The 27,767-nt window shown below is 37.8% G+C and overlaps 1 protein-coding gene across 3 annotated transcripts in view; it reads left to right on the top strand.

Moving 5' to 3' along the window:
- Nucleotides 1-27,767, top strand: part of SLIT2 (slit guidance ligand 2) — a 336,221-nt gene that overhangs the window by 202,499 nt on the left and 105,955 nt on the right. For all 3 annotated transcript variants that reach the window (XM_088450628.1, XM_088450627.1, XM_088450629.1), the window contains exons 6-9: nucleotides 15,504-15,575; nucleotides 21,671-21,742; nucleotides 24,149-24,312; nucleotides 26,821-26,959. In XM_088450628.1, coding sequence (XP_088306754.1) covers nucleotides 15,504-15,575; nucleotides 21,671-21,742; nucleotides 24,149-24,312; nucleotides 26,821-26,959 — 447 coding nt within the window. The remainder of the gene's footprint in view (nucleotides 1-15,503; nucleotides 15,576-21,670; nucleotides 21,743-24,148; nucleotides 24,313-26,820; nucleotides 26,960-27,767) is intronic.

Raw genomic sequence — 27,767 nt, 5'->3', positions numbered from 1 at the left:
GATAACCTGTTGCCGCTCTGCACGAAGACCTGCTGTTACAGACACACATATATTAGTGGACCTGAATGCTTGGAACTCATGGAAATGTGAAGGCCTGCACCAGAGCTTCTGTGTCACTTGTGTTCCTGCACTCTTGTATCATCATACCAGTGACGTGCTGTGTGGTCAATGGGCGGGCACACATGGAGATGGGTCTGAGTACTCGGAGTCTGTCTCACCCCCTACTCACTGTAACTCTCCCCTAACTACACTAAGCTTCAGTGTCCATTAATTCTCCTCCCTGCATCACTGTATCTTCTCTTGCTGCTGCTGACTGAGTTCCAAACTCTAAACACTGAAGTGCACTTCCTGGTCACATGACACATCCAAGGTGTCCATCAGTGCTTAATGCACACCCCCATCCCCATTCTCAGAGACATGTCTCTATTAGCTTTCTTTCTGTGTAGCTTACTGCCTGTGGTGTGGCCTTGCCCCTAGCTCTGAACCACAGAGAAAAAGGTATTCCCTCCAGCCCACTGCAATAATATCAGAAAAAAATATTTGAAGTCTACATGATAATAGAAATTCAGAGGTATTAGTTGCATACATTTGCAAATATATGATTAAGCGCCGGGCCAGCGCCAAGGCTCCTCTATACCAGCGTCCCTAACATTAAGGGGTTCACGTCCGAGGCGCAGGGCAGTGTCTGACTATACAGAAGCGAGGCTGAGTTGTTGCTGCCTCTTCTCTGGTCTGCCTGCAGTCCCAGGGAGCTCCACAAAGCTGGTGAGTGTTAATTATAAAAATGATAAACAAATAAGATGTTTATAAGTTATAAATATCTTCTTTGTATTATTTTAATCATTTTTATATCAAATCTCATGAGTATGCCTACCCTGACTGCATGTCCCTGCATCATACTGCATATATGCTGTCTATGTCACTACTGATGTTGTAGACTCAATCCAATCTCCTTACATCCCAGCCGCCAGATTCCTTCCAAACAAAATTGTGTGTCCCACTGACCTTTCTCAGTGTCCGTGGCAGCTGTTATACTGCCTCTAATAGAATTTCTTCCACATTTTCACAAACATAAAATGTAGGAAGCTGAAGTAGAATTTTCAGGTTAATTGGAACAGTAAATTGGTAAGGGCTCTCTTTCATTTAGTTAATGTAATGCACTTTAAGGCAATCAGAGGAGAGTGACAACATAAATTGCTTAAGTAATCAACTTACAGCATCGTTGTTCCAAGTCACAGAGTCAGCGTACTAGAGAACCAAATGTTTATTTCTCCTTTTCACACAAAAATCATAATTCAATCATGCTGCTTTTTTGTACTACTTTGCCCTGATGGCGATGCATTAAATCATCGAAACGTTGGAATACTGACCTGCTGTTAGTCCGTGGTTTTTATCCGAGAGCCACCGTCCTTTGATTCTATTCCATGCAGGGGCATTCTATGGAGGGCACCAGTGATTGTATAACTACAAGGAGTATGCCGCCCACTAAGACTATTATATATATAGATAGATAAGATTCTTTCAGGTTCCAGATCAAACGGATGATATATGTGCAGAAAGGAACGGCACTCTGGATACAGTTACAATGAATAAACTACTTGAGTTTATTTGGTGCAAGAAACAGCAACATTTCAGGTCTGCTCAGGACCCTTTATCAAGTTGTAAAAATATATATACATACATATATATATATATATATTAATCCTAGTTATGCAGATTTGAGAAACACTAGGATTATTCAGCTTTTGTGACCAATTATGTGACCATAATTGCACAGGAAATTTCCAAAAATATTTGACTGCATTAAAATGTAATTGTAATATATGGACCAGAATTATTGTGGAAACAATTTTTGAACTGTCATGGTCATTTAGTAAGAGATTTGTCACACTGCATTCACACGTTACCTCTTTTATGCACATAAATATGGCAAATAAAAACAAAAATCAAAATATATTTTTTTCCATCAGCCATGACTATAAGAGATATCGATCTTCATGAGTCTTTTGCTTTTAATTAAGGGATTTTTTTACTTTGGTAGGGGACATAGGAGTACTCCTTTTTATTTTTCTTCCACTTAATACCACCCAGTTATACACTAGTGATGCTAATATACGTATAGTACATATGTGCTGCTAATATAGGTATGAAGGGGTCTATGTACTGAGCCTTGGAAAGAGTTAAAGTGGATGGAGATGAAGTACCAACCAATCAGCTCCTGTCACTTTACAAACTGTGTTCGAAAAAGGACAGGAGCTGATTGGTTGGTACTTTATCTCCAGCCACTTTATCTCTCTCCAAGGCTTAGTACATAGACCCCAAAGTACAGTAAATAATATTCGTATACACAGTGAATTGTGAGGTCATCACTTTAGTGTTCTTTTGAAAAACCTGTATATTAAAAGGAATAAAGTGTCCCTTATGATTTACCTTGGAGATCCCTTACCTGATTGTGATATAAGAAATTCCTCAGTGACTTATAATGTCCTTATATACTTTACACAGTAAAAGTGTTCATTATACAATATATTACATTACTCTTAGGCTCAGGTTAAAGAAATACACGTAATGGTGCCCAAATTCATACAGACTACAGAGACTAGTCATACTGTATGGCAGAAAACTCTCTCCCATCCTGAGAATGTATGATATACCCATTAGGACTGTATATTAGCCTAATCCATTCCATTGATTTTCTTTAACCTAGCTCTGTGTCCTTTTTCATTTCTTTTATCCTAACTCATTAATGGGAACGGCGATAACACTCATCTGAAAATGAGCAAAAAGAAGCACGCTATCTAAGCTCAGCCATGCTAAACGGCATCTGGCACTTAAGTGGCATCTTTTAAAACTAAAGAGAGGTGAATATCCTGGATGATGTCTCCTCTCCGGAATGATTCAGAAGATGCTGTGTCAGCAATGATTTATCTATCGACAGCTAAGGATAATAAGATTCGGGCATACAGCTCGCCCTGTTTTTTTTTTGGGGGGGGATTAACCTACAGACTGCATTAGGCAAATTTGATGGCATAAAAGAAGATTTTGCCAATTTGTCTGGAAGCAATTCCTCTTTGGTGCTGCACTAAGAGATGCATTTCATGCCACTGAGCAATTTAAACGACTTTGATAGATCGCCCAGGAGGTTAAAGTATTGTACTGTACATCTATATTATCACTTTAATAAAAAGCCAATTTAGTTAATTGCTGGGTAGCATTAGTCTGCAGAATGGGAGAGCTGCTGCAGCAGGATGCAGAGCTTCTTTATTACATACAATGGGTTCATAACCAAATGCTTTACCGGAAACAGCTATAAGTTTCTGTTATATGGAATTAGCATTTTTTTTTTCATGTCATCTAATCCCGGAACATTTAATACTTGCCCAGTTATAAACTTGAATGCAGGTTTGTGTTTTATTATTATTATTATTATTATTATTTTATGATTAGCAGTACACTTAATCAGGTTAGGAGAAATTCCATGAATAGGAGGAGAGGTGACTATAGTGGAGATGTATCAAGCCTTGGAGAGAGATAAAGGCCCTCATTCAGAGCCGTACGCTCTGAGCAGAGCGCACGCTCTGAATGAGGGCCGCCCTCCATAATTATGGAGCATCCTCCTGGACACTCGTATAGCTGTGGGTCACCACCCACAGCCTATACGAGCGTGCAGTTTGATGGCCGCGATGGTCTTGACCATCGCGACCATCGCCACTGCGAGCCGGAGCCTGCAGTTGAGTTTTTCAACCGCAAGTCCCGGAGTGATTTTGGCTCTATCAGAGCCAAAATCACTCCCACTGACATCACTAGTGATGTCAGTGGGCCGGCTTCTGACGGTAGGCGTTCCCTTGGGAACGCCCCTGTCAGGGAGGCACGCCCCCGGCACACCCACCAAAGGGGGCGTGATGTCAATCAACATCGACAGCACGCCCCCTGTGATCAGACACAACGAGCGAAGGAAAGTCCTTCACTCGTCGCGTCTGGCGCATGCACACGACGGAGCTCCCACCGTCGTGCGCATGCGCAGTGCACAACATCGACCCACTTGCGAGCGGACTGCCGCTTGCGAGTGGGTCTGAATCAGGCCCAAAGTACCAACCAATTAGCTTCTGTCATTTTTTAAGGACAGCCTGTACCATGATAGTTAAAAGCTGATTAAAGTATCAAACAAGAATGAAAGTGTCAATCCCTACTGCGCAAAGCAGCCTGAAATGTTCCCCCAAACTCATGTGGATATCACCCACTCCACATAGTTGAACAATGTATACAAAAAATGTTGAGAAAAAGGGGTACAAAATTCGGCGCTCAAAGAACAGAAATGATAGATAAAACCACAATAAACAATCAATATACGTTCCCTTAGCGTTGTGGTTCCTCCTGTGGAGTTTTTTAGTCTCTGTTAGTATATTCCGTGTGTTCTGAAAAGTAACCACTCCTCATTATATACGTTGTGACATGTGGAGAAAGGAAAAATTGGCACTATGTCAGTCACCTACTGTATATTTGTTAACAGAGACAGGGAAACCGGATGTGTCAACATGAAACACCCCTATATGAAAGGTGCATACCCCACTCACAAGGGAAGGTGGCTAATAATTCCTAAAAAGGTATCTTTAAATTCCGGATTCACCCAGTGTAGTGTTAAACCAGTAAATTGTGCAATCTGCATACCATAACTCACTTTATCAAAAGACCGTGTATACTTATAACGGTTTCTTTTAATGTAAAGATGGCGTACCCTAACTCACTGTAAAAGAGGTCACACTCTGCACATCAAGGTATCTTTTATGATCAGTGGTATTATATCCCTTGAATTCTCTGTATAATCCACACTGGGGAATATATCTCAAGACCAGAGGTGGATAATCCAAAAAAGCATTTATTCATATAAAACACAACCCAGATCAAACAGAAAAAAATGGAATAAAATTGAGGACAATAATCAGTTGCAGATAAAAACAGATGGTACTGGTGGTTATAAACCAATCCAATTACATAAGTAAAAAAACACAAAAAGAAAAATGTGTAAAAATAAAATTTAAATATTATATAAAAAATCAGAAAAATCTCCTAATTTTTCAACATAGATATACAAGATATATAACTTCCAAGGAAACAGTTGGAGTTCTCAAAAGCATACCTCTGGCGTTAAAGGGGTAAAAAGTGTCACAGAATCTTGTAACACTACTTACCCCTTTAACACCGGAGGTATGCTTTTGAGAACTCCAACTGTTTCCTTGGAAGTTATATATCTTGTACCTCTATGCTGAAAAATTGGGCGATTTTTCTGATTTTTTTATCTAATATTTTATTTTTATTTAAACACATTTTTCTTTTTGTGTTTTTTTTACTTATGTAATTGGATTGGTTTATGACCACCCAGTACCATCTGTTTTTTATCTGCAACTGATTATTGTCCTCAATTTTATTCCATTTTTTTTCTGTTTGATCTGGACTTGTGTTTTATATGAATAAATGCTTTTTTGGATTATCCACCTCTGGTCTTGAGATATATTTCCCAGGGTGGATTATACAGAGAATTCAAGGGATATAACACCGTTGATCATAAAAGATACCTTGATGTGCAGAGTGTGACCTCTTTTACAGTGAGTTGGGGTACGCCATCTTTACATTAAAATAAACTGTTATAAGTATACACTCTCTTTTGATAAATTGAGTTATGGTATGCAGATTGCACAAATTACTGGTTTAACACTACACTAGGTGAATCCGGAATTTAAAGATACCTTTCTAGGAATTATTAGCCACCTTCCCTTGTGAGTGGGGTACGCACCTTTCATATAGGGGTGTTTCATGTTGACACATCCGGTTTCCCTGTCTCTGTTAACAAATATAGGTGACTGACATATTGGCAATTTTTTCTTTCTCCACATGTCACAACGTATATGATGAGGAGTGGATGCTTTTCAGAACAGACGGAATATACTAACAGAAACTAAAAAACTCCACAGGAGGAACCACAACGCTAAGGGAACATATATTGATTGTTTATTGTGGTTTTATTTATCATTTGTGTTCTTTGAGCTCTGAATTTTGTACTCCTTTTTCTCAATAGTTAAAAGCTGATTGGCTGGTACTTTATTTCTCTCCAATTTATCTCATAGGGACAATACATATCTTTAAAAGTAATACTGAGTAATCCTCTACCTTTACTACCTCTATGGCAGCGATCTCTCATCTTGTGGGTTGCCCTGCCTCTCTACCACGCAGTTGCTGTCCCTGAACAAGTCCATCACCGATATAAAATCACTTAAATCCTTTGCCGCCTCGGACCCCGACGGCTTCACCGTCTTTATCTATAAGAAATTTCAGTCTGCCCTCTCTCCTATACTCCTTGACCTCTATAACATCGTTTTTTCAGGTAGCAAGTTCAATTGTGCCACCACTAGGGTGGAAATTGTGGGAGCTATAGGCTAACTTTTCTTCTCAACATCGACCAGAAAATGTTGGCCTCCAGACTTGTGGCTGTTACCAGATTCATCTCCGGTCGCCAGACAGCTGATAATACCCGCAAAGACATTGTTCTTATCCATCTAGCTAGTGAAAGGTCGCGACACAGAAAAGGCCTTTGATAGAGTAGACTGAAACTTCATGCATCTCACCCTTTGGGCCTTTGGTTTTCGAAGGAAATTTCCTTTGGGACATGTCTTCACTATAGCCATGGTCCTCGCTAATGGGTTCATCTCCACTTCCTTCCCACTACCTTCCCTATCCACAATGGCATGAGGCAGGGATGCCTCTTATCCCCTCTTTACCCTGATAATGGAGCCCCTTGCCGCCAGAGTTCGTCTGAACCTCTATAATAACTGGGATTTGAGATGGCCCTGCTGTTCATAAACTGGCTCTATACATCATCGACATCCTCCTTATGGTCAAAAAATCTCCTTACCTCGCTTTCCTTCCCTACTCTTGGAGGTGCATAATTATGTCCAGCTCTCTAACTTTAACATAAACGCAGGTAAAGCGGAGGCCCTTCCGTTAAACGTTGCCCCCTCCACACTCCAAACCCTCAAGTCCAATTTAATTTCGGGTATAGCTCTTCATCTCTGAACTAGTGAGAGTGTATATATGCGTGAGAATTAAAGAAAACACCTTCAACCGCATGTTCTGTTGGTACCTGGTGCCTTCACGTCTGCATGCTATTTCCCTCTTTCCTCCCACAAATGCTGGAGGGGCTGTGGAAAGAAGGGTACTCTTGGTCGCATATGGTGGTTCTGTCTTATTAATTATAAAAAAAACTAAAAATGTTTTTATTGGAGTTGCAATAAGCATAATACATTATTTATCAAAATATTTATTCTTTATTTTTCGTATGTACAATTGAAAAATATACAAACAACAAAGGTACACATAACAGTGAAAATATTAGTCACAATATAAAATTGTCTTCTGTCTGGCTTATTGCCTCACTCACTGGTATTACCATGCTGCAATGCCCTTCTCACTCACCCGTGCCAATCACGTCTTTAATGCTGTCAATTACACCAAAACTGACCCACTACACAAACTGTATTTTCATATTACTCCTTAAAGTTATGATGAGTTGTGCATATAAAATGTGCTCTGAAATGGCTTGTGTAATAATAGTGTCTTTATGCCCATAAGTTTTATCTCAAGATGCACTAGTAGCATATGTTCCAGGCGTACATCAGAACACCTACACCCAACCAGGTTAATAGCATAATAGCATATACTCTAGGTATTCATCAAACCACCTACACCCAACCAGGTTAGTAACATATTCTCCAGACATACATCAGAACACCTACACCCAACCACGTTAGTAGCATATACTCCAGGTATTCATCAGAACACCTACACCCAACCAGGTTAGTAACATATGCTCCAGACGTACATCAGAACACCTACACCCAACTACGTTAGTAGCATATGTTCCAGGTATTCATCAGAACTCCTACACTTAACCAGGTTAGTAGCATATGATCCAGGCGTACATCAAACCACCTATGCAAAACCAGGTTAGAAACATATGCTCCAGGTGTACATCATAACACCTACACCTAACCAGGTTAGTAGCATATGCTCCAGACGTACATCAAAACACCTACATCTAACCAGATTAGTAGCATATGCTCCAGATGTACATCAAAACACCTACATCTAACCAGATTAGTAGCATATGCTCCAGATGTACATCAGAACACCTACACCCAACCAGGTTAGTAGCATATGCCCCAGGTGTACATCATAACACCTACACCTAACCAGGTTAGTAGCATATGCTTCAAACGTACATCAGAACACCTACACCAAACAGGCTGTTTCAGAGGTCACACTGCAGTTAGTTAGTGCTTGTGGTCATCATCATCAGCGGGTATTTGCACCAGCATTCCGACAGCCACAAATGATATAGCCACTGACAGGTGTACAAGCGTGTCTGTGTGGGTTTGCCTCAATTGTATTCACACAAGTACTCCCTTACTGTACACTGGCTGTCCATCTTCCCCCTTTACGCCCAGCTCAGCATCACACACTATTGTCCAGTACATTCAAAAATAACTGCATCTGACTCCAATACTGCTTGTAATTATAAAGAATTTGTGGGAAAACCACCATATAAATGTTTTAATAATGCAGTATAAAATGCCAAACTTATAAAAATTACTATTTTAATAAAACCAGCACCTGCGGTATTGGGGTGGTCTTCTGTATGTTTAATTCCTCTTCCAGGATGTACTGATGCGGCAGGTCTCACAAGATAATACAACAGTCAACTATTAAACAGAGGAAAGTCACCAACTTTGTAGATCCACCTGGGAAATGTATTAAAGCCACAAACCGTTTTTCTGAACATCATTCAGATATTTTCCGGTTTGCTCTAATCATAAAAATTGCCAGATCATTTTAGTTATATAGTGCAGCTGTGCTTGTACAGTGATGTTGTACATGCAAATAAATGATAAACACAAATCTTATTTTAAAACAGAATATTCATGACACATGAACCGTCTGGGATTTCTGCAAGCCAGAGTATTAGGAGTTCATATGAAGTTGCCCCATTTTGTAAAATAATGTATAATTTTGCTAAATTCAAAGGTCAGTTCTCTATTTTTATTCTTTATTACACAGCAGCTTTTGACACAGACGACCACCCTGTCCACCAGCAAATTCTCCACTCCATGGGCCTCTGTGACTTAACAGTCTCTCCCCATTCCCGTTGGTGCTTCCCACAGGTCTGTCCTTGGTCCCTTTACATCTCTTCTCACCTGTGTCCAACAACACACAAAATTACCTTTCATACCATAAACTATCCGCTTGTCCCCTCTCCTGTGCAACCTGCTGCTTCTCAGCCATCTCTTCTTAGATGACCCAGCATTTCCTTAAATTCAACATTCAAAAACAGAAGTTCTTGCCTTTCCCCAGCCAAGGCCCCCACTCCTCCCCCTCTCCCTATCCATTGACAATACCTCCATTTCCTCTGTTCCCCAGGTGCTCTGAGCGGAGTTCATCCTCGATTGTCCCCTATAAATTTTTTTTTCCCATATTCAGTCCCTCTCCCATCCTACCACGTCCTTCTCCATAACATCTCCAGGATCGTGACCTTTCTTGTCCTCAAAGCCACTCAAACTCATTCATATACTTATCTCTCAGTTACATTACTGGAATTTACTCCCCGCCAGCCTACCAATATCCTGCCTCTTCCCCCACCAATCCATAAGCAACATGCTTCATTTTATTTTCTCTCCCCCTGTTGGTAGCTCCACTGGCTCCTGTCTCATACCATATCAAGTTCAAGCAACTCTGACTCACTTTCAAAGCCCTCACCTACTCTTCTTCCTAGTCTCATTTCCACACACACACACACTCCCTCCTGCCCATGTTGCTCTACCAATGACTACCTCCTGACCTCCTCTTTTATGACCTCTTTCCACACCTGCCTCCAGTTTTTCTTCTGCACTGCTCCCTACAACTGGAGTGTCCTTGCACGCTCAATAAGACTTCTATTAAGCTTCCTTGCCTTTAAGTGAACCTAAAAACGATTATTTTCATACTAGCCTAAGAACCTCTCCTCCTAAATCTCCAGCTTCTGCATTCCCCAACTCTGCTCCCCTTGCCCTTAAGTGTCTACCCATATTACCTCTAGAATATAAGGTCACGCAAGCAGGGCCCTCTCTCCTTTTTTGTTATGTTTTTAATTATGTAATTTGCGGGATTTAATTATGTATATAAGTAAATTTTTTACTTCTCTACACCTGTCTCACTTGGTCACCTTTGTATGCATGCAATTGGTACAATTCCGTTTAACATTATTGGCACCCTTGAATTTTAAGTACAACTTGTACAATATCTTCATAAATAAATGGAAATGTATCAACTTTTGCATCATCAAAATATCAGGGTGTCCAATGTCATGAACCAAAAAAAAAAAAAATATATATATATTTCAACTTACATGTAAAATAATGTCAAAGACAAAATAAAAAGTATGATCCTGGACAGTATTTGAGGCACCCTTCCTTAATATTAGGTTGCACACCCTTTGGCAACAATAACTGCATTCAAATGTTTCTTGTAGCCATGTATAAGCTTCTTTGCTCCTGTCTACTGGTAATTTCTCTCACTCTTCCTTTGATATTTGTTGAAGCACTTGAATGTTTACAGAATTCCTTTCCAAATGGCAGATGTCAGCTCTCGCCAAAGATGTTTAGTTGGATTGAGATCAGGACTCATTGCTGGTGGCCAGTTTAAGACAGACCATTTTTAGCTTTTCAACCATTTTTTGGGCTTTTGGATGTGTGTTTTGTGTCGTTAAAGTGCTAAAAGACCCATCATCTTCAACCCCATGATCTTACACTGGGTAGCACATTTCGCTAAAAAATGCATTGGTAGTCCTCTGATTTCATGATTCCTTCAAGGCCTCCAGTAGCAAAGACCGCAAAGCAGCACCACAACATTATGGATCCTACACCGTGTTTAACCTTAGGTATGGTGTTGTTCTCCTCAAAAGCTTCATTTTGTCACCTACAAACAAATTGTTGGTCTGCATGGCTAGAGTCTCATGAGTAGCAAACTTTTTTAGAACATTGTGCACAGTTGAAACGGGGATGCCAAGGTCTTTGGAGATGGCCTTGTACCCTTTAGAGATCTTGTCTGTGTTGATAAAAGCACTTCCAATTCTGTCAGATAGCACTTCCGATGCTCTCAGATAGCACTTCCGATGCTCTCAGATAGCACTTCTGATGCTCTTAGACAGATCACTTGTCTTCACCATTTTGACAAAGTGACAGAATAAGAAAGTGGCCCTTTTAGCTGTCATTCATTGATTAATTCAAGTTATGTGAGCAGAGCCGTAATTAGACTTTTTTATGCCCTGGGCCAGAAAGTGCATTGGTACCCTCCCTCTATCAAATAAGGACATAAAGCGCACAACCCAAAAAGGGGCGTAATCTCAAGGGGAAGGAATGGAGAGTGCTTGTGAAGCTGCACCTGTAGGATTTGAAAGCATATTGTGTCTCGTATAGTTAGAATTTGCAGGCTTCCTTTGCAGGGGCAGATAGCTCTATATGTAAGGTGTCTGACTGCAATGTGAGAGGTGATCGGTTCAAGTCCTGGAGGATGTGATTGAAGATGTATATGGGGATGGCCAGATGGAGATAGAGATGGCCAGAAGATGCTGGGGATATGACAGAAGAGAAAGCTACAAGTGAGAGTGATTATAATTGACAGGCACTGCCAAACAGCACGCCCTGCCTTGTGGTGACCTGTACCACCCTAGTTACGGCATTGCATGTGAGCACTGACAATTTATAACAGTTGACTCTAATTTATCATACTTTTAGTTTAATCTAACTCTGTTGTTTATTTTTCAATTTGATGTGAATTCCTGAAAGGGTGCCAATAATCCCATCATGGCAATCTTTCAATTTTGATATTTTTTCTTCTTCTTGCTTTTTTTTTTTTTTCTTATAACTGTTATTGTTTTATTCTTAGCTGTTCTGTGTTATGCATGAGTGTCTGTAGATCAAAGCTGTTTCACTACGGTCCTTTTTTTTCCCAGGAGAAATTGTACAGGATGTACTTAAAATTCAGAACCATTGTGGCTCCATAGACCTAAAATGTAATAATAATGATTTGTCCATTCATTCAAGTGATTCTCATAATATACAATTTATTTGACCATGACATTAAATGATAATATAAGAACCTAACGTGCCATGAGTATAGAGATAGTCATCTCAGAGAGGGTAAAAGCGCAGCACACGTGCTGTATTCTGGCATCACACACCTACTGCTGCACAGATGTCACCGATGTTACAGGACGAGCATTCATTTGAAAGGTAGAGGTATCTGCTGGGGTGCAAACAGTTTCTCTGACTGATGCAATTATAGTGACGCATTCCATGCCAGGTGTGCATTAGGTTCCCAAGAGCAGTTACCTTTGCGCTTTAGTGGAAAGACAATACTTAATTTAGCGGCACAGGTTATTCAATGAGGCATCTTTAGGGAGGAAGTCCAGGAATCATGCAAAAGGACTTGATCTCTCTGTTTGCTCGGAGGAGCCGGATATGAAACCCCCATTACTGCACCTTCAATGCACTGCACTTTTATATTATTCTTTTGTACTTAAGTGAACACTTAGGCCGATTTAATAAAAAAAAATGAAAAAAATAAAAAACATATGCACAAAGTGAGACGTTTAAAAAAGATAGTCCCAATGCCTCTTTGCTCTCCTGGTTAATTTAAAACCTAAATTAGCAGTATTTTAGGAAGGGAAATGGGAACGTGGAAGTAGGTTGCATACTACAGTACATGACTATAATCCTGCATACCTGAAAACCAGCAAATGTATGTGCACCCCCCTTCTAAGTGGATATAGGAAAAATTAGAAAGTGAGTTTAGTGTACAATAAAAAAAGACGATGACCCAAACAAGGAATCTACATGTACTTATTTTCTAAAATGCATCCTTTCCTAATACATCCCTGTGCATTAGAAAGGTAAGGCACAAACTCGGTTATTGTTTTCTACTAGTTTGAAGGGATTCAGTAAATTCACTTTTATAAGTCAGAAAGTTCTGTAGCTGCAAAGAAGGTATGTTTTTAGGCTGTGCACTTTGCTTTGGCTCAGGAACCCAGAGATATGTGTGCACAGCTATATTGGTCAAAACATCTGGAATTGGCTATCCTCACCAACATTTTATACAGTACCTGCCAGTGCCATGCACTTTGCATCCTGACTGTGTAGTTTATAAAGTAAGGAACAAGGGGAAATACTCTTGGAATTGTATTTGATAAGATGATCATTAGTAGTTTCTAGGTTGGTAATGCCTTTGATGTCATGACATTTGAAAAAACACTCCCCCTGTTCCTTTAGCTCCCATCCCCCATGCTTATCAATGCCCCCCCTCCCTCCATCCATAATATGATTCTTGTAGCCACTGGTTCCTTTGGAACTCCTTCATGAGGAGCTAATTTGAGGACGAGCCAAAGTCTACTTAAGTTTGTAGATAGTAATTTATATTATGACGGTTTTGTAGGCTTTATGTTCTGCATGTACACTACTATAATTTTTATCTTTGTCATGTACAGGTACTTTACCCACGCTCTCTGCTTGACATGTTTTCAGAATTTTTCTTTTGTATGTTATTTGTTCTTGTATGAAAAACCTAATTTAAAAAAAGAGTTTAAAACTCTTTAAGAGTTTCTACAAAATATAAAGTTAAGAAAACGAATGAAAGAAAGTACAGAATGTGAAAAAAGCTGGAGTTTAAGGCCCCGCTGAAGCGAAGGTGCTGCTGGGGAAATTGCTGGAGAACGGCCATGTTTTACACCCAGTCATTGTGTCACAGTTCTATTAAGCAGTCTTAAAGTGTGTGAAAGTTCTTACAGCAGCCTTATGTGTAGCAGTTCCTGATAAATGGGACTTACTAAATATAAAAAGGGTTCTGACGCTCAACATTTTTTTCTAGAGTGTCTGCCACCTTTCATATCTGGAGAGTCATACAGCATTCAGGGCCCCATTTATGAACGAACGTAAATACTAGCGCCATTTTTCATTTAGGGGCCTATTCATCATCACTTAGTTTTTACCATAGCAGGTGAAAATGAAAATTTTCACTAGTATCACAGATATCTCCTGCTTACCTTTCACTTGTGGAATGGCCCGCTGTCCCCATACACTAGTATCACAGATATCTCCTGCTTACCTTTCTCTTGTGTAATGGCCGCTGTCCCCATACACTAGTATCACAGATATCTCCTGCTTACCTTTCTCTTGTGTAATGGCCGCTGTCCCCATACACTAGTATCACAGATATCTCCTGCTTACCTTTCTCTTGTGGAATGGCCTGCTGTCCCCATACACTAGTATCACAGATATCTCCTGCTTACCTTTCTCTTGTGGAATGGCCCGCTGTCCCCATACACTAGTATGGGGACAGAATTCATCAAGCTCCGAAAATATAATTTTTTCGGAGCTTGATTGCGGTAGCATTCGCCATCTTGAGATGGCATTTGTTACCGCTCCTTCCCTATGGGGTGAACCCTACGCCCCTGTCCTGCTCCTTCCACCCAACGTCGGGGCTCTTGTACGCATGCGTGACCTGTAGCATCTTTAGATGCTATGACAAACAGCGACTAATCTTAGATTAGCGCTGTTTGTTGAATACAGAAAGGATGACATAACCCCTTTAGCGAGCACTAAAGGGGTTATGCATCGTTAATAAATGGGACCCTCAGTGCTGTCGTCTGTTCTCAATGTCCATGTCCTTAAATTAATAGGTTTTACCACTGTAAGAAATTGTTTTTTTTACATCTTTGTTATCTTTATATTGTATCTGATCATTGGCATTGTATCTTCCTTACTTCTCAAGACATTATGCTGTCAGATTTCCTGTTGAGATTGATTATGATAAAGATTAAAGAGACCTCATTCTACCCCAGAGACCAACATGCATATTGTGTCCTTAAATGCATCTGTGATTTTTAAAGTGACATTCAGCAATACTGGAGTGAAAGTACAGCACGACAGCTGGAGTACTTTAACGTGATCTCGCTCCCCAAGCTGCACAAAGGAAGCAGCGTACAAGGCTTAGGCAAAACAGCCATATTAAACAAGAATAGCATCTTTCCCTTTCTTGCCAAAGATAGTAAAATTAACATGCAGCTGGTTTCTCTGATAAATGGATTGAGTTAGGTCACTGAGGGGATACATGTGACACTAAGTGATTTACAGTCCTTTACCTTAATGAAATTGTTTCAGCGAGATGACGCTGAGAGCTTTTAATGGATGACTTTACTTGATGTAATGAAATTGCATTCCTTTTGCATTTAATATAAGGTGCAGTTATTATTTACTAGAGCTTTTCCAGAGCTACTGTTTCTGTCCGGAGCACCAGGGCTAGGACACTGAGTGGCAGAGGGAAGGCTCCTAGTTAGAGCGGCCTAGCATTGTAGATCATAAGGAATTGACTTCGCTGAACCGTTATGCTTGTGTTTTACGTAGATCCTCCTCATCTGTTTACAGGCAACTGGATTTTAACCAGCTCAGCTGCATTGAAGATGGTGCATTCCGTGCTCTCCGTGACTTGGAAGTGCTGTGAGTAGTACCCCTTATCCTATGTGTGAGGGTCGTGGTTCCAGCTTGTGATTAGGAGCAGCCTCAGTGCATGGACTTGTCTAAAGGCACCTTACTGTTGTTTTCTCACTGCTTTACCTATGTGTGTAGTGTTCTTAATTGTTATACTGTAACATGTTGGACAAATATTAATTGTTTCATTATGACACTGTTATGATGTGGGTACATATATATTAATAATACACTTATAAAAATGTGTTACTACTGTGCGATTAGTTTATATTAAACTAGGATATTGAGCTGCAAATGAAAACAGGGTTAATTATATTACTGTTTACTTCTATATAAATGCAAAATATACTCAGCTATAAAGAACTAATTTTAATGATATAAATGTTTACATTTTAGTTTTAATTAATATGTATATATATGTCATCAAATAAATGTTTACAAATGTGTACTGACTATATTATAATTACCAATTAAATAATCAGTTCAGTCTTCACCAAATATACACTTAAGTATATCTAATACTTAAGTGTATATTTGGTGAACACTGCACATTGCTTTGTGTAGCCTTTTTTTCTTATTCCATATTTCTCTCTTACAACTATCTATCTATTTATCTATCTATCTATCTATCTATCTATCTATCTATCTATCTATCTATCTAGCTATCCATCTATCCTATTCATCTAATCTATCTATCTATCTATCTATCTATCTATCTATCTATCTGTCTATGTTATATCTGTATCTCATATCTATCTTTTTTTTTTTTTTTTAAGTCAAATTTTCTCCTTTATTGAAGCATATCAATAAGAAATATCAATCATAGTACAGTCAACAGAAATACAGCATTATACATTTATGGAACACACAGTCAATATACATTACAATTAATTGATCATTAAATTCCAGGTAAATGTTAAATAAAAAAAATTAAACAGAATTCAAATTATTCTATCATATCTATCCATCTAGGAGATATATATATGCCAGCCATTTGACTTTGTATATATATATATATATATATATATATATATATACAATTATATCTGTCTCATATCTAACTCATATCTATCCAACCAGAAAATTCAATAAACCAGCACACCATGGCCTAAACATAACATGGAAAAATTAGCAATACAAGCTTATGTTAATCTGTATCGCCATGTCATGGTGGGACTAGCCCGACAGCGGTTTTGGTGCAATGCACAATTTTCTCTAGGGAAGCCACACAAAGTTCAACACTCACCTGTATAATTACCTGGTAGAACACCTGTCCAAAATCAGCATAATTACAAAAAACCTGTTTATGCTGATTTTAGACAGGTTTTCTACCAGGTACTTATACAGGTGTTGAACTTTGTGTGGCTTTCTTTTAGGAAGGTGATCACAGCACTGTAACAGCTGTCGGGGTAGACCTGAACTGACGCGGCGATACAGATGGCTATCGAACTTGTACTGCTAATTTTTGGATATTATAATGAAAGTACATACTCTTACTTTTTGTATATCTATATATATCTATCTTTCTATCTATCCAGGGGAGTAAATTCATCCCAGTCGCCTGGAGGCAAGTTAGAATTTGGTGCCCCTTCCCCACCAAAAAAGAGAAAACAAATATGTTGCGTGTGTAAATACTGGGATAGGAGATCAGACAGGTGTCTCGGGTCCCAGCTCACTGTGCAGCAGCAGTGGCGGGAGCCTTCCTAGCCAGGTGTTAGAGGGGCCGCGGGTGCAGAGCTGCAGTGGAAGATCAGTGGTCACACTCGTTTTCCTATGTGAACCACACAAGTGCTGCTGTACATGCCATAGCTGGAGGAGCCCCTTCAGGGCTTGGCGACCGGAGTAAGGCGTCTCCATTGTCTTTGGGAGTTTCACCGCTGTATCTATCTATCTATCTATCTATCTATCCATCCACCTGTCTATCTTGTATCTATCTATATGTGTGTCTAATATTGATCCTCTATTTTATATATATATATATATATATATTTTATATCTATCTCATATCTCTCATATACAGTATGTATCTATCTAGATATATAAAATTCGGTGCAAATGTAGAAGGGACGGTATGGAAATTGTAAGTTATGTGATAGAATTACAAGTGAAACAGTCGGTATACAAGCCCATTTTGACCGCTGTGTTTGTGTTTATATACGTAAAGATAAGAATTGTGCATTAATCCTCTTTGTTTAAAAATCACTGTCCTATATAATAGCAATGAAAGTTAGTTTAGTGGAAGCTCCCTCCAAACTGCTGACATTTAACATTTTTGCATTGCGAATATACTTTATACCCGCCTGTCTGTCTATATCAGACAAGTAGAAACTTCTGTTAACAACCCTCACTTCTACTAATGCTGGGCATACACTATACAATTATCTGTCCAATCTGGCTGTTTGGAATGAAAATCTGGTAATGTATAGGAACAAATGACAGTCAACCATTATCTCACAAACACTGAAAAACAGACAAAAATGGTCATCCAGACAACTTGGTTAAATAAAACAAATTCAATCAATTTGAACAATCGTCTTTGTCCATTTTCAAGTGTTTAAAACCATATAGTCAATTGTCATTTGCTCCCATACATTACCAGATTTCTATTCCAACCAGCCAGATTGGACAGATATCTGACAGATAATTGTATAGTGTATGCCCAGCATAAGCAACAATAGTGTATCTGTGTGTACAATGTCCCATTATGAACCATGAAATTATTATATATGTAAATTTTTTAAAAATTGATTACCTCTATTCAGTGTCATAACTACCTAAAAACTTACCGGCAAGGGAGATTTTGTGGATTCTGTGTAAAACAAGCGATTATCATTGCACTATTATAATCATCTTAGTGTAATTAATAGACTTACATATTTAATTACTACATATTTGACACTTGTTTAAGAGTAGTTCTAAAAAAACTTTCGAAAAACATGATACAGTGAGTGCATGTTAATCAGTTTTACTTAAAGAACCATTATAAAGTGCATTTCGTACTATACTGCATTTGAGATGAATTTTCTGTTCCTCTATCCCAACCTTTGGACTAACACCAAGTCCACATTAAGGCTTTTTTAATAGAACACAACTTTATTTCTGATTTTAATGACATAGAAATGGAACTTGTTACTACATAACGCTAAATGTTGTAGTGCAACTACAGCAATTATTTCACAAATTGTATACATACATAACTTTTTTTAAAAAAATATGAATAAATAAGTGTCCCAAGCTTTTGAAAGGTTTTGTAAAATTGGACCATTTCACTGCGGTTTCCAGAGCTCACATAAAACAATCTTGAGTTATGAGTTATTTCAAGATTTATTTGCAAATATCATAGTGCTGTGTGTTTTATGTTGTATCTCGGTTTCCCGAAGACCTGGTTTGTTTTACATTATGCATACAAGATATCCAGGCTATACACTGGAGTAAAATCCTTCAGTGACCTTATCATGTGACCGCTAAAATGTTAAATGTAGAAAAAAAAAGTAATTAACTTATTTTTTTTAAATGCTGTAAATTATTTGCTCCTGCTAAATTTACTTAAATAAGATAATTCATTGCTGGTGAAATATTTGGCCAGACTAGGTTAAGGGCTGAGATTTAAGGAATGATTAAAGTTCCTAATTTTTGGAAAAACTTTAACGGATCTAGTTCATCTCCCACTTGTCCAATCAGGTGGGGAAGGCAGTGAGCTTACGTTGTTTTAAGACACCTGACTGGACATGTGAAAGTTAAACTTATGTGGGCCATACATGAGTTATCAGAATCTCCAATTCTCCAATGCCAATCGTCAGAATCCGATCGTCGGGATGAATGGCAAAATACAACATGTTAAAGATCCCTGACTTGCCGATTGCAATAATTTTAGGGTCCGAATTTGTGAATCGAGATTGTCCAACATGTTGGATTTTGCCAATCACCCAAGCCAGGCATTGGCAGAATGGGGAATTAACCCAATAATTGCCTGATGTATGGCCAGCTTAAGATTTGCAAACTTGGGAAAGGTACAGGGTTTAGTAATTCAACCATGTGATTTCTACATTTCTAAATCTGATTCTGATGTGACTGAAAAGAGGTAAACTGGGTGTGGCCAAGATGGCGGAATGACGATCTTCCCACTGTAAAGAAAAAATTGCTAATGTTAAAAACCAAAAATTGTTGTTTTTTATCAAACGATTCAAGTACTTTTCTTATTTTGTGTTTCAAAAACATTTTTGGCTTGTATTTCTAATATATATTTATCCAATGTTATGTTTTCCGTTATGGTGGAAAATTTGGGTCTTATACACACTGCACTTTTCACACATGAAAGGGCATTAACATATGGGACATATAAGAGTCAATGGTGCTGTTCCGACCATTGCATCCTAAAATATTAAAACTTAATTTAACACTTTAGAGAACAGAAGTGCAAGTAATTAATATGTCCTGCATTTTTCTTATTTATTTATTTATATATATATATATACATATATATATATTTATATATATATATATATATATATATATATATATATATATACATATATATAATTTATTAATGTTTTTTGTATGATTTTGTTATCCCAAAAAGGTTTCTGCTGAACAACATTGTTTTTTTTGCTTATGACTTAGGCCGCTTTTATGTATCAACATTCCATTATACAGTATTTTTGTCTTGCCACTTTTGATTTTTGTGGCTTTGCAGAAACAGATGTCAATACATTATTATAAAAAATGCTATCATTCATCTATTTTGAATAAAAATATTTGAAATAAAATATGCAATGTATATTTGAATCTTTAATTGGCTCAGCCCAGAGATCTACATTTTTTCCAAATGATTCTTCTGTGGATTCATTTTTTACAATTCATGTAGAACATGTCAATGCATTTGTAGTTAAGCAAGCGGCAGACATTATTTCTAACTAGTCATCTTGGTTCACCCATCAAGACAAACCTTAGTCAAGGCTTAGTGCCTTTTTTTTTTTTGCCGACTTGAGAGATGGCAGCTAAGTATAAATGAGGGATTTATGGTGCCCGCACCCTTACCCACTTTGACTGTAATAAAATTCTGCTGATGCTAGTGGGAGGGACCCTGTTTAAACAGATGGGGATTGGAATAGTCTAGAAATTAGGAAGGGCGAGTCCACCCTTGATAAGCAGAAGGTTCTGCCACATTTTTCCTGCACAATGCGCTTCTCTGGTTGAGTAGGTGGGTCCCTCATTGAAGCCCCTTGCGACACTACTTCCTTAGAAAGAAGGGATATTATTCTACTTCAAGTTAAGGCAAGTTTGTAAGGACTGCTTATTCTCCTTATAATCCCCCTTTTTTTAGCACTTACTTGTCTTTTGAAATGGGGTGGTGTTGACAGCAATACTCTATTCTTCTTTACTGTAACAAGGTTTTGTATTTGGTTCAGTATTTAAAGCTTACTGCATTACATTATCTGGTCTTTTATGCTGATCTGTGTCCTTTTATATAGTCTCCTAAAGAATGGGTTGGGCGGTCTTAGCTGTAAGAAGACAAGCGGCTGAATATGTTAATATTTCAAAGAACTATAAAGTAAATGTAATTTTAGGGTAATAATGTATATTATTGTGCTATCCCTGTTTTGTGATTTTGTTGGTAGTCACATGTATTCATCTTAAAGTATCATTTATTAATCGTTTGACCAATATTTCATCCATTAGCAAATCAGGTTTTAATTTCATTTTTTTTTTAAAGTTAAAATTTATAATTTAATTTAATTGTTATCAGTGCCTAAAATTAAAAAAAAAAATCGTTGACACCTGCCCTTTTGTCCAGAAATGGCAGGCGGGCGATTGAGACACCATTGATAGAGGAACTTTAGTTCCTCTAAGCGTAATGTATTCCTAAATTGTGATAGTGTTTCATGCCCATTTTGTGCGTTGACATTCCCACAGTTAAAGGGTATAGCAATTAATATGATTTCTGATCATGATTATACTGTGGAGAATTGAAAATATGTTGAACAGATTTTTCAAGCAGCAAACTTTGTGATGTAAAAAGAAAAAAAACAGAATATACACAAGCGTATTACAAATCCAGTTGTTGCCTTTGGTGATGTAACTGTAATCTTTTTCATGTTTTTCAGCACCCTTAACAATAACAACATCACTCGGCTTTCAGTGGCAAGCTTCAACCACATGCCAAAACTTCGCATTTTGTGAGTGGGGTCTTCTTATGGTGTGTGTGTGTGTGTTGCTCTAAAAACTGAACAAAGTAAATTATGCAACTTTAAAAATGCATTCAACTTCCATGCGTTGGAATTTTATTTCCTTATCGTTTGGAATTCCAGTTTCAAGAACAAGCAGGGGTTCCAGTGTTCAAATGCAGGCTTGCCTTTTGACTAACCATTTGTTTTATGTGTGTGCATATTAAGTTCTGAAAAATCTATTTTCCCTTGTATTTCCCTTATGTAAAAACCCTTAGTTATAATGGTTAATTATAATGGCGCATTACGTATTTTAAGCCAATAATTTTAAAAATGCATTAAATAAATGGGCAGGCATCTTTTAAAACCTTGTGCCCCTTTATTCAACACACTGTCTTAAAAGAAGAAAGGTTAATTAAAAAAAAAAAAAAGAATTAAGATAAAATAGGAATCGGTTATCTGCTGCCATATCAGTTTGCCTCTTTGGTAAACGCAGCCCTGGTTGTTAACCTAAAAAAAAAAGCACATATATATATATAAATATATATATATATATATATTCCACATTATGCCGGCACTCACTAATAATGTATAATCGACTCCGGTGCCCATCCTATACATATCATCAATATCCACCAAAAGAATGGACGGCACTCAGAGATTTGCAAAAAGTATAAAGCTGTATTCCATAAAGGCCAACGGGCCAGGCGACGTTTCGAGGTTTAACCCTCTTTTTCAAGCCCACAGCATAGTGATAAAGACAGACAGGTCTGTCTTTATCACTATGCTGTGGGCTTGAAACGTCGCCTGGCCCGTTGGCCTTTATGGAATACAGCTTTATACTTTTTGCAAATCTCTGAGTGCCGTCCATTCTTTTGGTGGATATATATATATATATATATATATATATATATATTTATAAGTCCAATTGGAATGGGCACTCACCAGTTAGTTGAAAAAAATTAGGGTCTCTGTGGTGGCAGCAATATGGTGATTGTCTTGTCTTGACAAAGGTCTGTTTAGACCGAAACATCGACTACCTGTTATGCATTTTTTTTCAACTGACTGGTGAGTGCCCATTCCATTTGGACTTTTTTTTACTCAGGACTTTTATGTCTATAGTGGAGCACCCCATACCTTGAGGTTTCTATATATATATATATATATATATATATATATATATATATATATATATCCTTGCTAGTCTTTATCTTCTGCCATTGATATCATTTAAGAAGCTTGCTCTCCAAACAAGTAAGCGAAGATTGCATTGACATATTAGGCAGGTCACATTTCGTTTAAGAACATAGACAGGCTTTGATTGGCTGTCACATATGATAAATTGGAAATCTTTAAACTTTTATGACTGTACTGCAGGCAGACCTAATTAAACTGAACAGTCTCTTTGGCAATACCTATAGCATGAAATTAGCTCTAGAGACGGAGTTGGGTGTTTTGATATCAATTAGAGTTTCTTAGGACTGAGCACGGCAGCTAAAACAAAATAAAAGCAATATTACATGGTGAGCGGCACAAAGGTAACTTCTAGCCTGGCCCATCCTGTTTGCGTAACTTAAAAACCATAGCTGGAGTATTTCATGTCATTTATGAGCATCTTTGCATTATGTTCTATTTTGTACTCTAGCTTTGCCACTTGGATTTTAGCCATGATCTAGCATCGTGTTCCCTGCCCATGTCGGAGTAACAATCTTAATTCCTCTTTGTGCTGTCATTTATATCTTTTAATTTCATGTGCTACATTGAGCTTTGGTCCTGAGGGGCCAAAAGCAACTAATCCCCTTTTCTTTGATTAAACAAAAAGAGAGGAAATCAGAAAAAGGATACAAGGGGATGTCTTATATTGAATTATTTTTTTTCTGCCTTGTTCAGTAGAAAATGAATGTGACCTGTTAAAAGGATTTTGCAGGCAGTTTCTATAGAGACTAATAAAGCAAGACTGTGATATTTCTAATTGGGAGCCAATTCTTTTATGGGTCTTTTTTCACTCTTGCCGTCAGTATTCTCCCCCTATAGAGCAATTTACTTGAGACATGTTTTGTCTTTTTATATTTAACCCAGCTTTTGTTCGGCTTTTTAGCTACAGATTTCCACCACCATTTCCAACCACTTGTATGTTTTCTTAGCCGGCTGTAAGGAAATGATGACGGGACCGGACAGATTGCATTTTTATGTTGGCAAACATGAAGGGAGGAATGTTTCGACCCTGAAAATAAATTAATTTTGAAACGATTTACGACAGATAAATTGGGAAACAAAGGGAAAAGTTAGCAGGATTGCGGCTTAGCTCTGGGACATGTAAGGGAAGGTCTAAAATACGCCATACTGTATATTATATTGTTTATTTAGCATTTTATGTGCAGTAATTTGAGACTTTGTAATCTATTATCTATTACACAGTCGACTACACTCCAATAACTTGTACTGCGATTGCAACCTGGCCTGGTTATCTGATTGGCTGCGCCAGAGACCCCGCGTCGGCCTGTACACCCAGTGCATGGGGCCTAGTCACTTGAGAGGGCACAATGTTGCTGAAGTCCAAAAGCGGGAATTCATATGTAACGGTGAGAATGTAATGTGTCCGTCGGGGTTCAAAAGTGACCGTACTTTTGTTTTACAATACGAATGGAGGAGTGTTTTCTCTTGTGGCTTAAAATGTCTTTCCGTTAGCATTCCCATGACCATAATTAATCTGCATAGGACAATGGCGCTTTTCTGTATTCATTCTCCAGCACTTAGGGGTACATCCACATTGCAAGATTCTCATCAGATGGGGAAGACGGCATAGATGGTAACCGTTATCAGGGCTGTGCTGTCTGTACTGATGCTAGACAGCATAGGCTGACAGTACCCTAAACGTGAACATACACTTATATTAACACTGTGCACTTAGTACTTATAGGTAGTAATATATTTTTAGGTCACTTTTTTTCTTAATAAACAAATAGACTAAAACTAGTGCAATATATAACATAATATGGGTAAAAATAAAATTGTTTTTTAATGTTTTTTATTTTAAACTATATATTTTAAAATACATTGAAAGGAGAAGGACCGGTATGGAAAGAGATTATTATTATATATTTTATCCACAAGGTGCCACAAAGTGATTGCAGCACTGCACATAGGGTAAACATACATTAGGTTGCAATATAACGGAGTGCACAAGCATGAGCACAATACACAACAGGTAACCATAGCAGGGGAGGGGAGATTGAATTTTGGACAAACATGGGGAAAAGTAGCATAAAAATCATAGTAGCAATTCATACTATCATACGAAGATGACAATATTATACTGTACTGGGAACAAACATTTGGTAATATTACTGGAGTTTACATATAAATAAGTTAAAATAATATTTGGTAAGATATCAAAATATAATAAGGCTTGGTTGCCACTCTACACCCATCCTGCCAATGCCCTCTCTTTCCATATTCATTATAAGTGCTAAGGAAATGCGGGTAAATAAGCAGTATGGATCTCGCTAAACGGCAGCATTTTTTCACTAATTCTTATCTATTGTTTGCCACCTTATGATGGCAAATAGTTTCTATACCTGATAGCCCCTACCGTATTTGTCAGACAACTCTATGAGGGGTATTCAATATGAAACGTTAACTTCACTGCCGAAGTTAACGTTTCATATCGGAGTTTTTTCTGCGTTAAGACTGGTGCACGCTCCCGCGCGAAAACGGGAAACTCCGAAGTTGGATTTGCGTAAAGTTAAAAATTTTTCCTTAAAATAATTGTAAGACCCCCCTAAAGTTGTAAAAACATGGGGGAACACTATGGGTACCCCCGTTTTAGCCTTTAATTGAAAGTCGGGGATTTAAATAGCCGCAGCAGGCGTTTTTTTCCCTACATTGAAGAAGTGATGCAGAAGAGCACTTAGGTTATTTTTTTCGTTTTTTTTAAGTGGTCCCATCAAATTTGGGGTACATGAAAATGGGTACTAGCATATTTTGATGTCCCTAAAGTAAGTTTTTTAAAAATTCTGCATTTGTGCACCTGCCGCTATAATTCTATTCTTCAATACACCTGCCGCATACTTGCAGAATAGCCCTGAACCTATTTGCCTATTGTTTAAAAAAAATTTCCCTTTTTTTTTTTTTTTTTTGCACCCCAATTTTTAAATTAATTTTTTGGGGTGTCCCTATTTTTTTTTTAAACTTTTTTTGACACAGTTCTTTTTTTAATGTCAATCTCAGGGGTGCAGGCTATTTTTTTTTAAGCCTGCACCCCTAAACCCCAATTCTGCAATTTTTTTCAACACCTATTCAATGGTGAAAAGTTATCACCGTTTTTTATCAAAGACTTTTCAAAACTGCGATAAGTCTTTGAAATTGAATACGGTGTAAAACTAAAACCAGTGATATTAACGCCAAAATGTTAAAAAGTGCGATATTAACGCATAAAACAATGTTATCGCACCCATATTTAATACCCCTATAAGTCTATATCTCAAAACTTAAGAGAAAAAAAATAATAATAATAAATCTTGGTGGTAGTAATATAAATAAATGTATATAAATGTATATATAAATAAATATGTGTGTGTGTGTATATATATATATATATATATATATATATATATATATATATATACATACACTCTGTCTGTCTTTCCCCATACAGCATCTGCAGAAACTATGACCTGCATTAACCTGTACCAGTCTGCAGTAATGTGTGTTTTATTTAGGGCTTTCATTTTGTTTTGAGTCTGAAAAACTGGAACAATCGTTTAATGCAAGGTTAAATTGGTCTGTATTGACATTGATTGTGTTTATTTTCTTTGTACATATCTTTCAGATGAGGACGAAGGCAAGTCTTTCTCTCTCTCTCTCTATTGCTTTAAATCTTTTTTTACCTTACACAACTTCGAACACACTTAATCGGCCTTGTTTGCTAACATGCTTATTTTCAAACTTTCTTTTCGGTTTTATTTTACCTCGCTCTATAGAGTGTATTCACTGTTATACACACATGAAACTTTAATATTATACAGTACGTCTTTTGAATTCAAAATAATGGTGGTATTATGGCTAATTATTATATAATCCTTTGACAGGCCAGCAGTCGTTCATGGTGTCTTCCTGTAGCGTCTTGTACTGCCCAGCCGCCTGCACCTGCAGCAATAATATTGTGGACTGTCGAGGAAAAGGCTTAACTGAGATTCCCACCAACCTTCCGGAGACCATAACAGAAATGTAAGTCATATGGTTTTGTGATGTTTTTATTTTACAGCTTTTTAACTGGTCTTTGTAATCTATAACGACACTTGTCCATCAAGTGTATTCTTCTTATCAGAGGCTTATTATATAAGGAGGATGCCCCAAATGGGAACAGTAATCTCTCTCAAGATTTCAAAATATGTTTGTAAAATAATGACAGATATAGGATTATATCGTTAAGTTGCATGAATACTAGCCCACATTTGAGCACGTACCTCATTTATTTCTAGAGGTGTGCACCGACCCCGTGTTTTGGTTTTGGTTTAGGATCCAGATTCATCTTCGTTTTGGTTTTGCAATACCACCCTCACGTGTTTTGGTTTTAGCTTTGGATCTGTATTTAAAAAAACAAACAGGTAAAATCATGTAAGTTTGACCTGTTTACATGCAATACAAAACCCGAGTTCCAAACCGCAGAAGGATCATTACCGGGTCTCGATTCAACTCTGTACCCTAAAGTGATTCCAAACTCAGTTCGACTCAGAACCACTGAATTCAGCTGTTGTTGAGTCTTTGGGAACCGAACTCGCACATCTCTATTTATTTATTGATACTTCCTCGAAATAATACTGCTTGATAACTATATTATTCAAAGCAAGGTTGTGGGGCACACTGAGGCTAGCAATGCTCAAATACTTTGTACGGAATTTGATTGAATTTGACTGGTTTAATGGGCGTGGATTTGATAAAAGTCAGTCCTCAGCTGCACAGCCCCAAAGCAGCAAACGGTATGTGTCCATGGTTGTTCTTAAAGATGATAAAATGAAGCACAACATTTTGTCTG

This window comes from Taudactylus pleione, unplaced genomic scaffold (assembly GCF_031769625.1).
Source record: "Taudactylus pleione unplaced genomic scaffold, aTauple2 ptg000520l, whole genome shotgun sequence".
Lineage (NCBI taxonomy): Eukaryota > Metazoa > Chordata > Amphibia > Anura > Myobatrachidae > Taudactylus > Taudactylus pleione.
The sequence above is the reverse complement of the archived record's forward strand: the minus strand, read 5'-3'. Positions and strand labels throughout refer to the sequence as shown.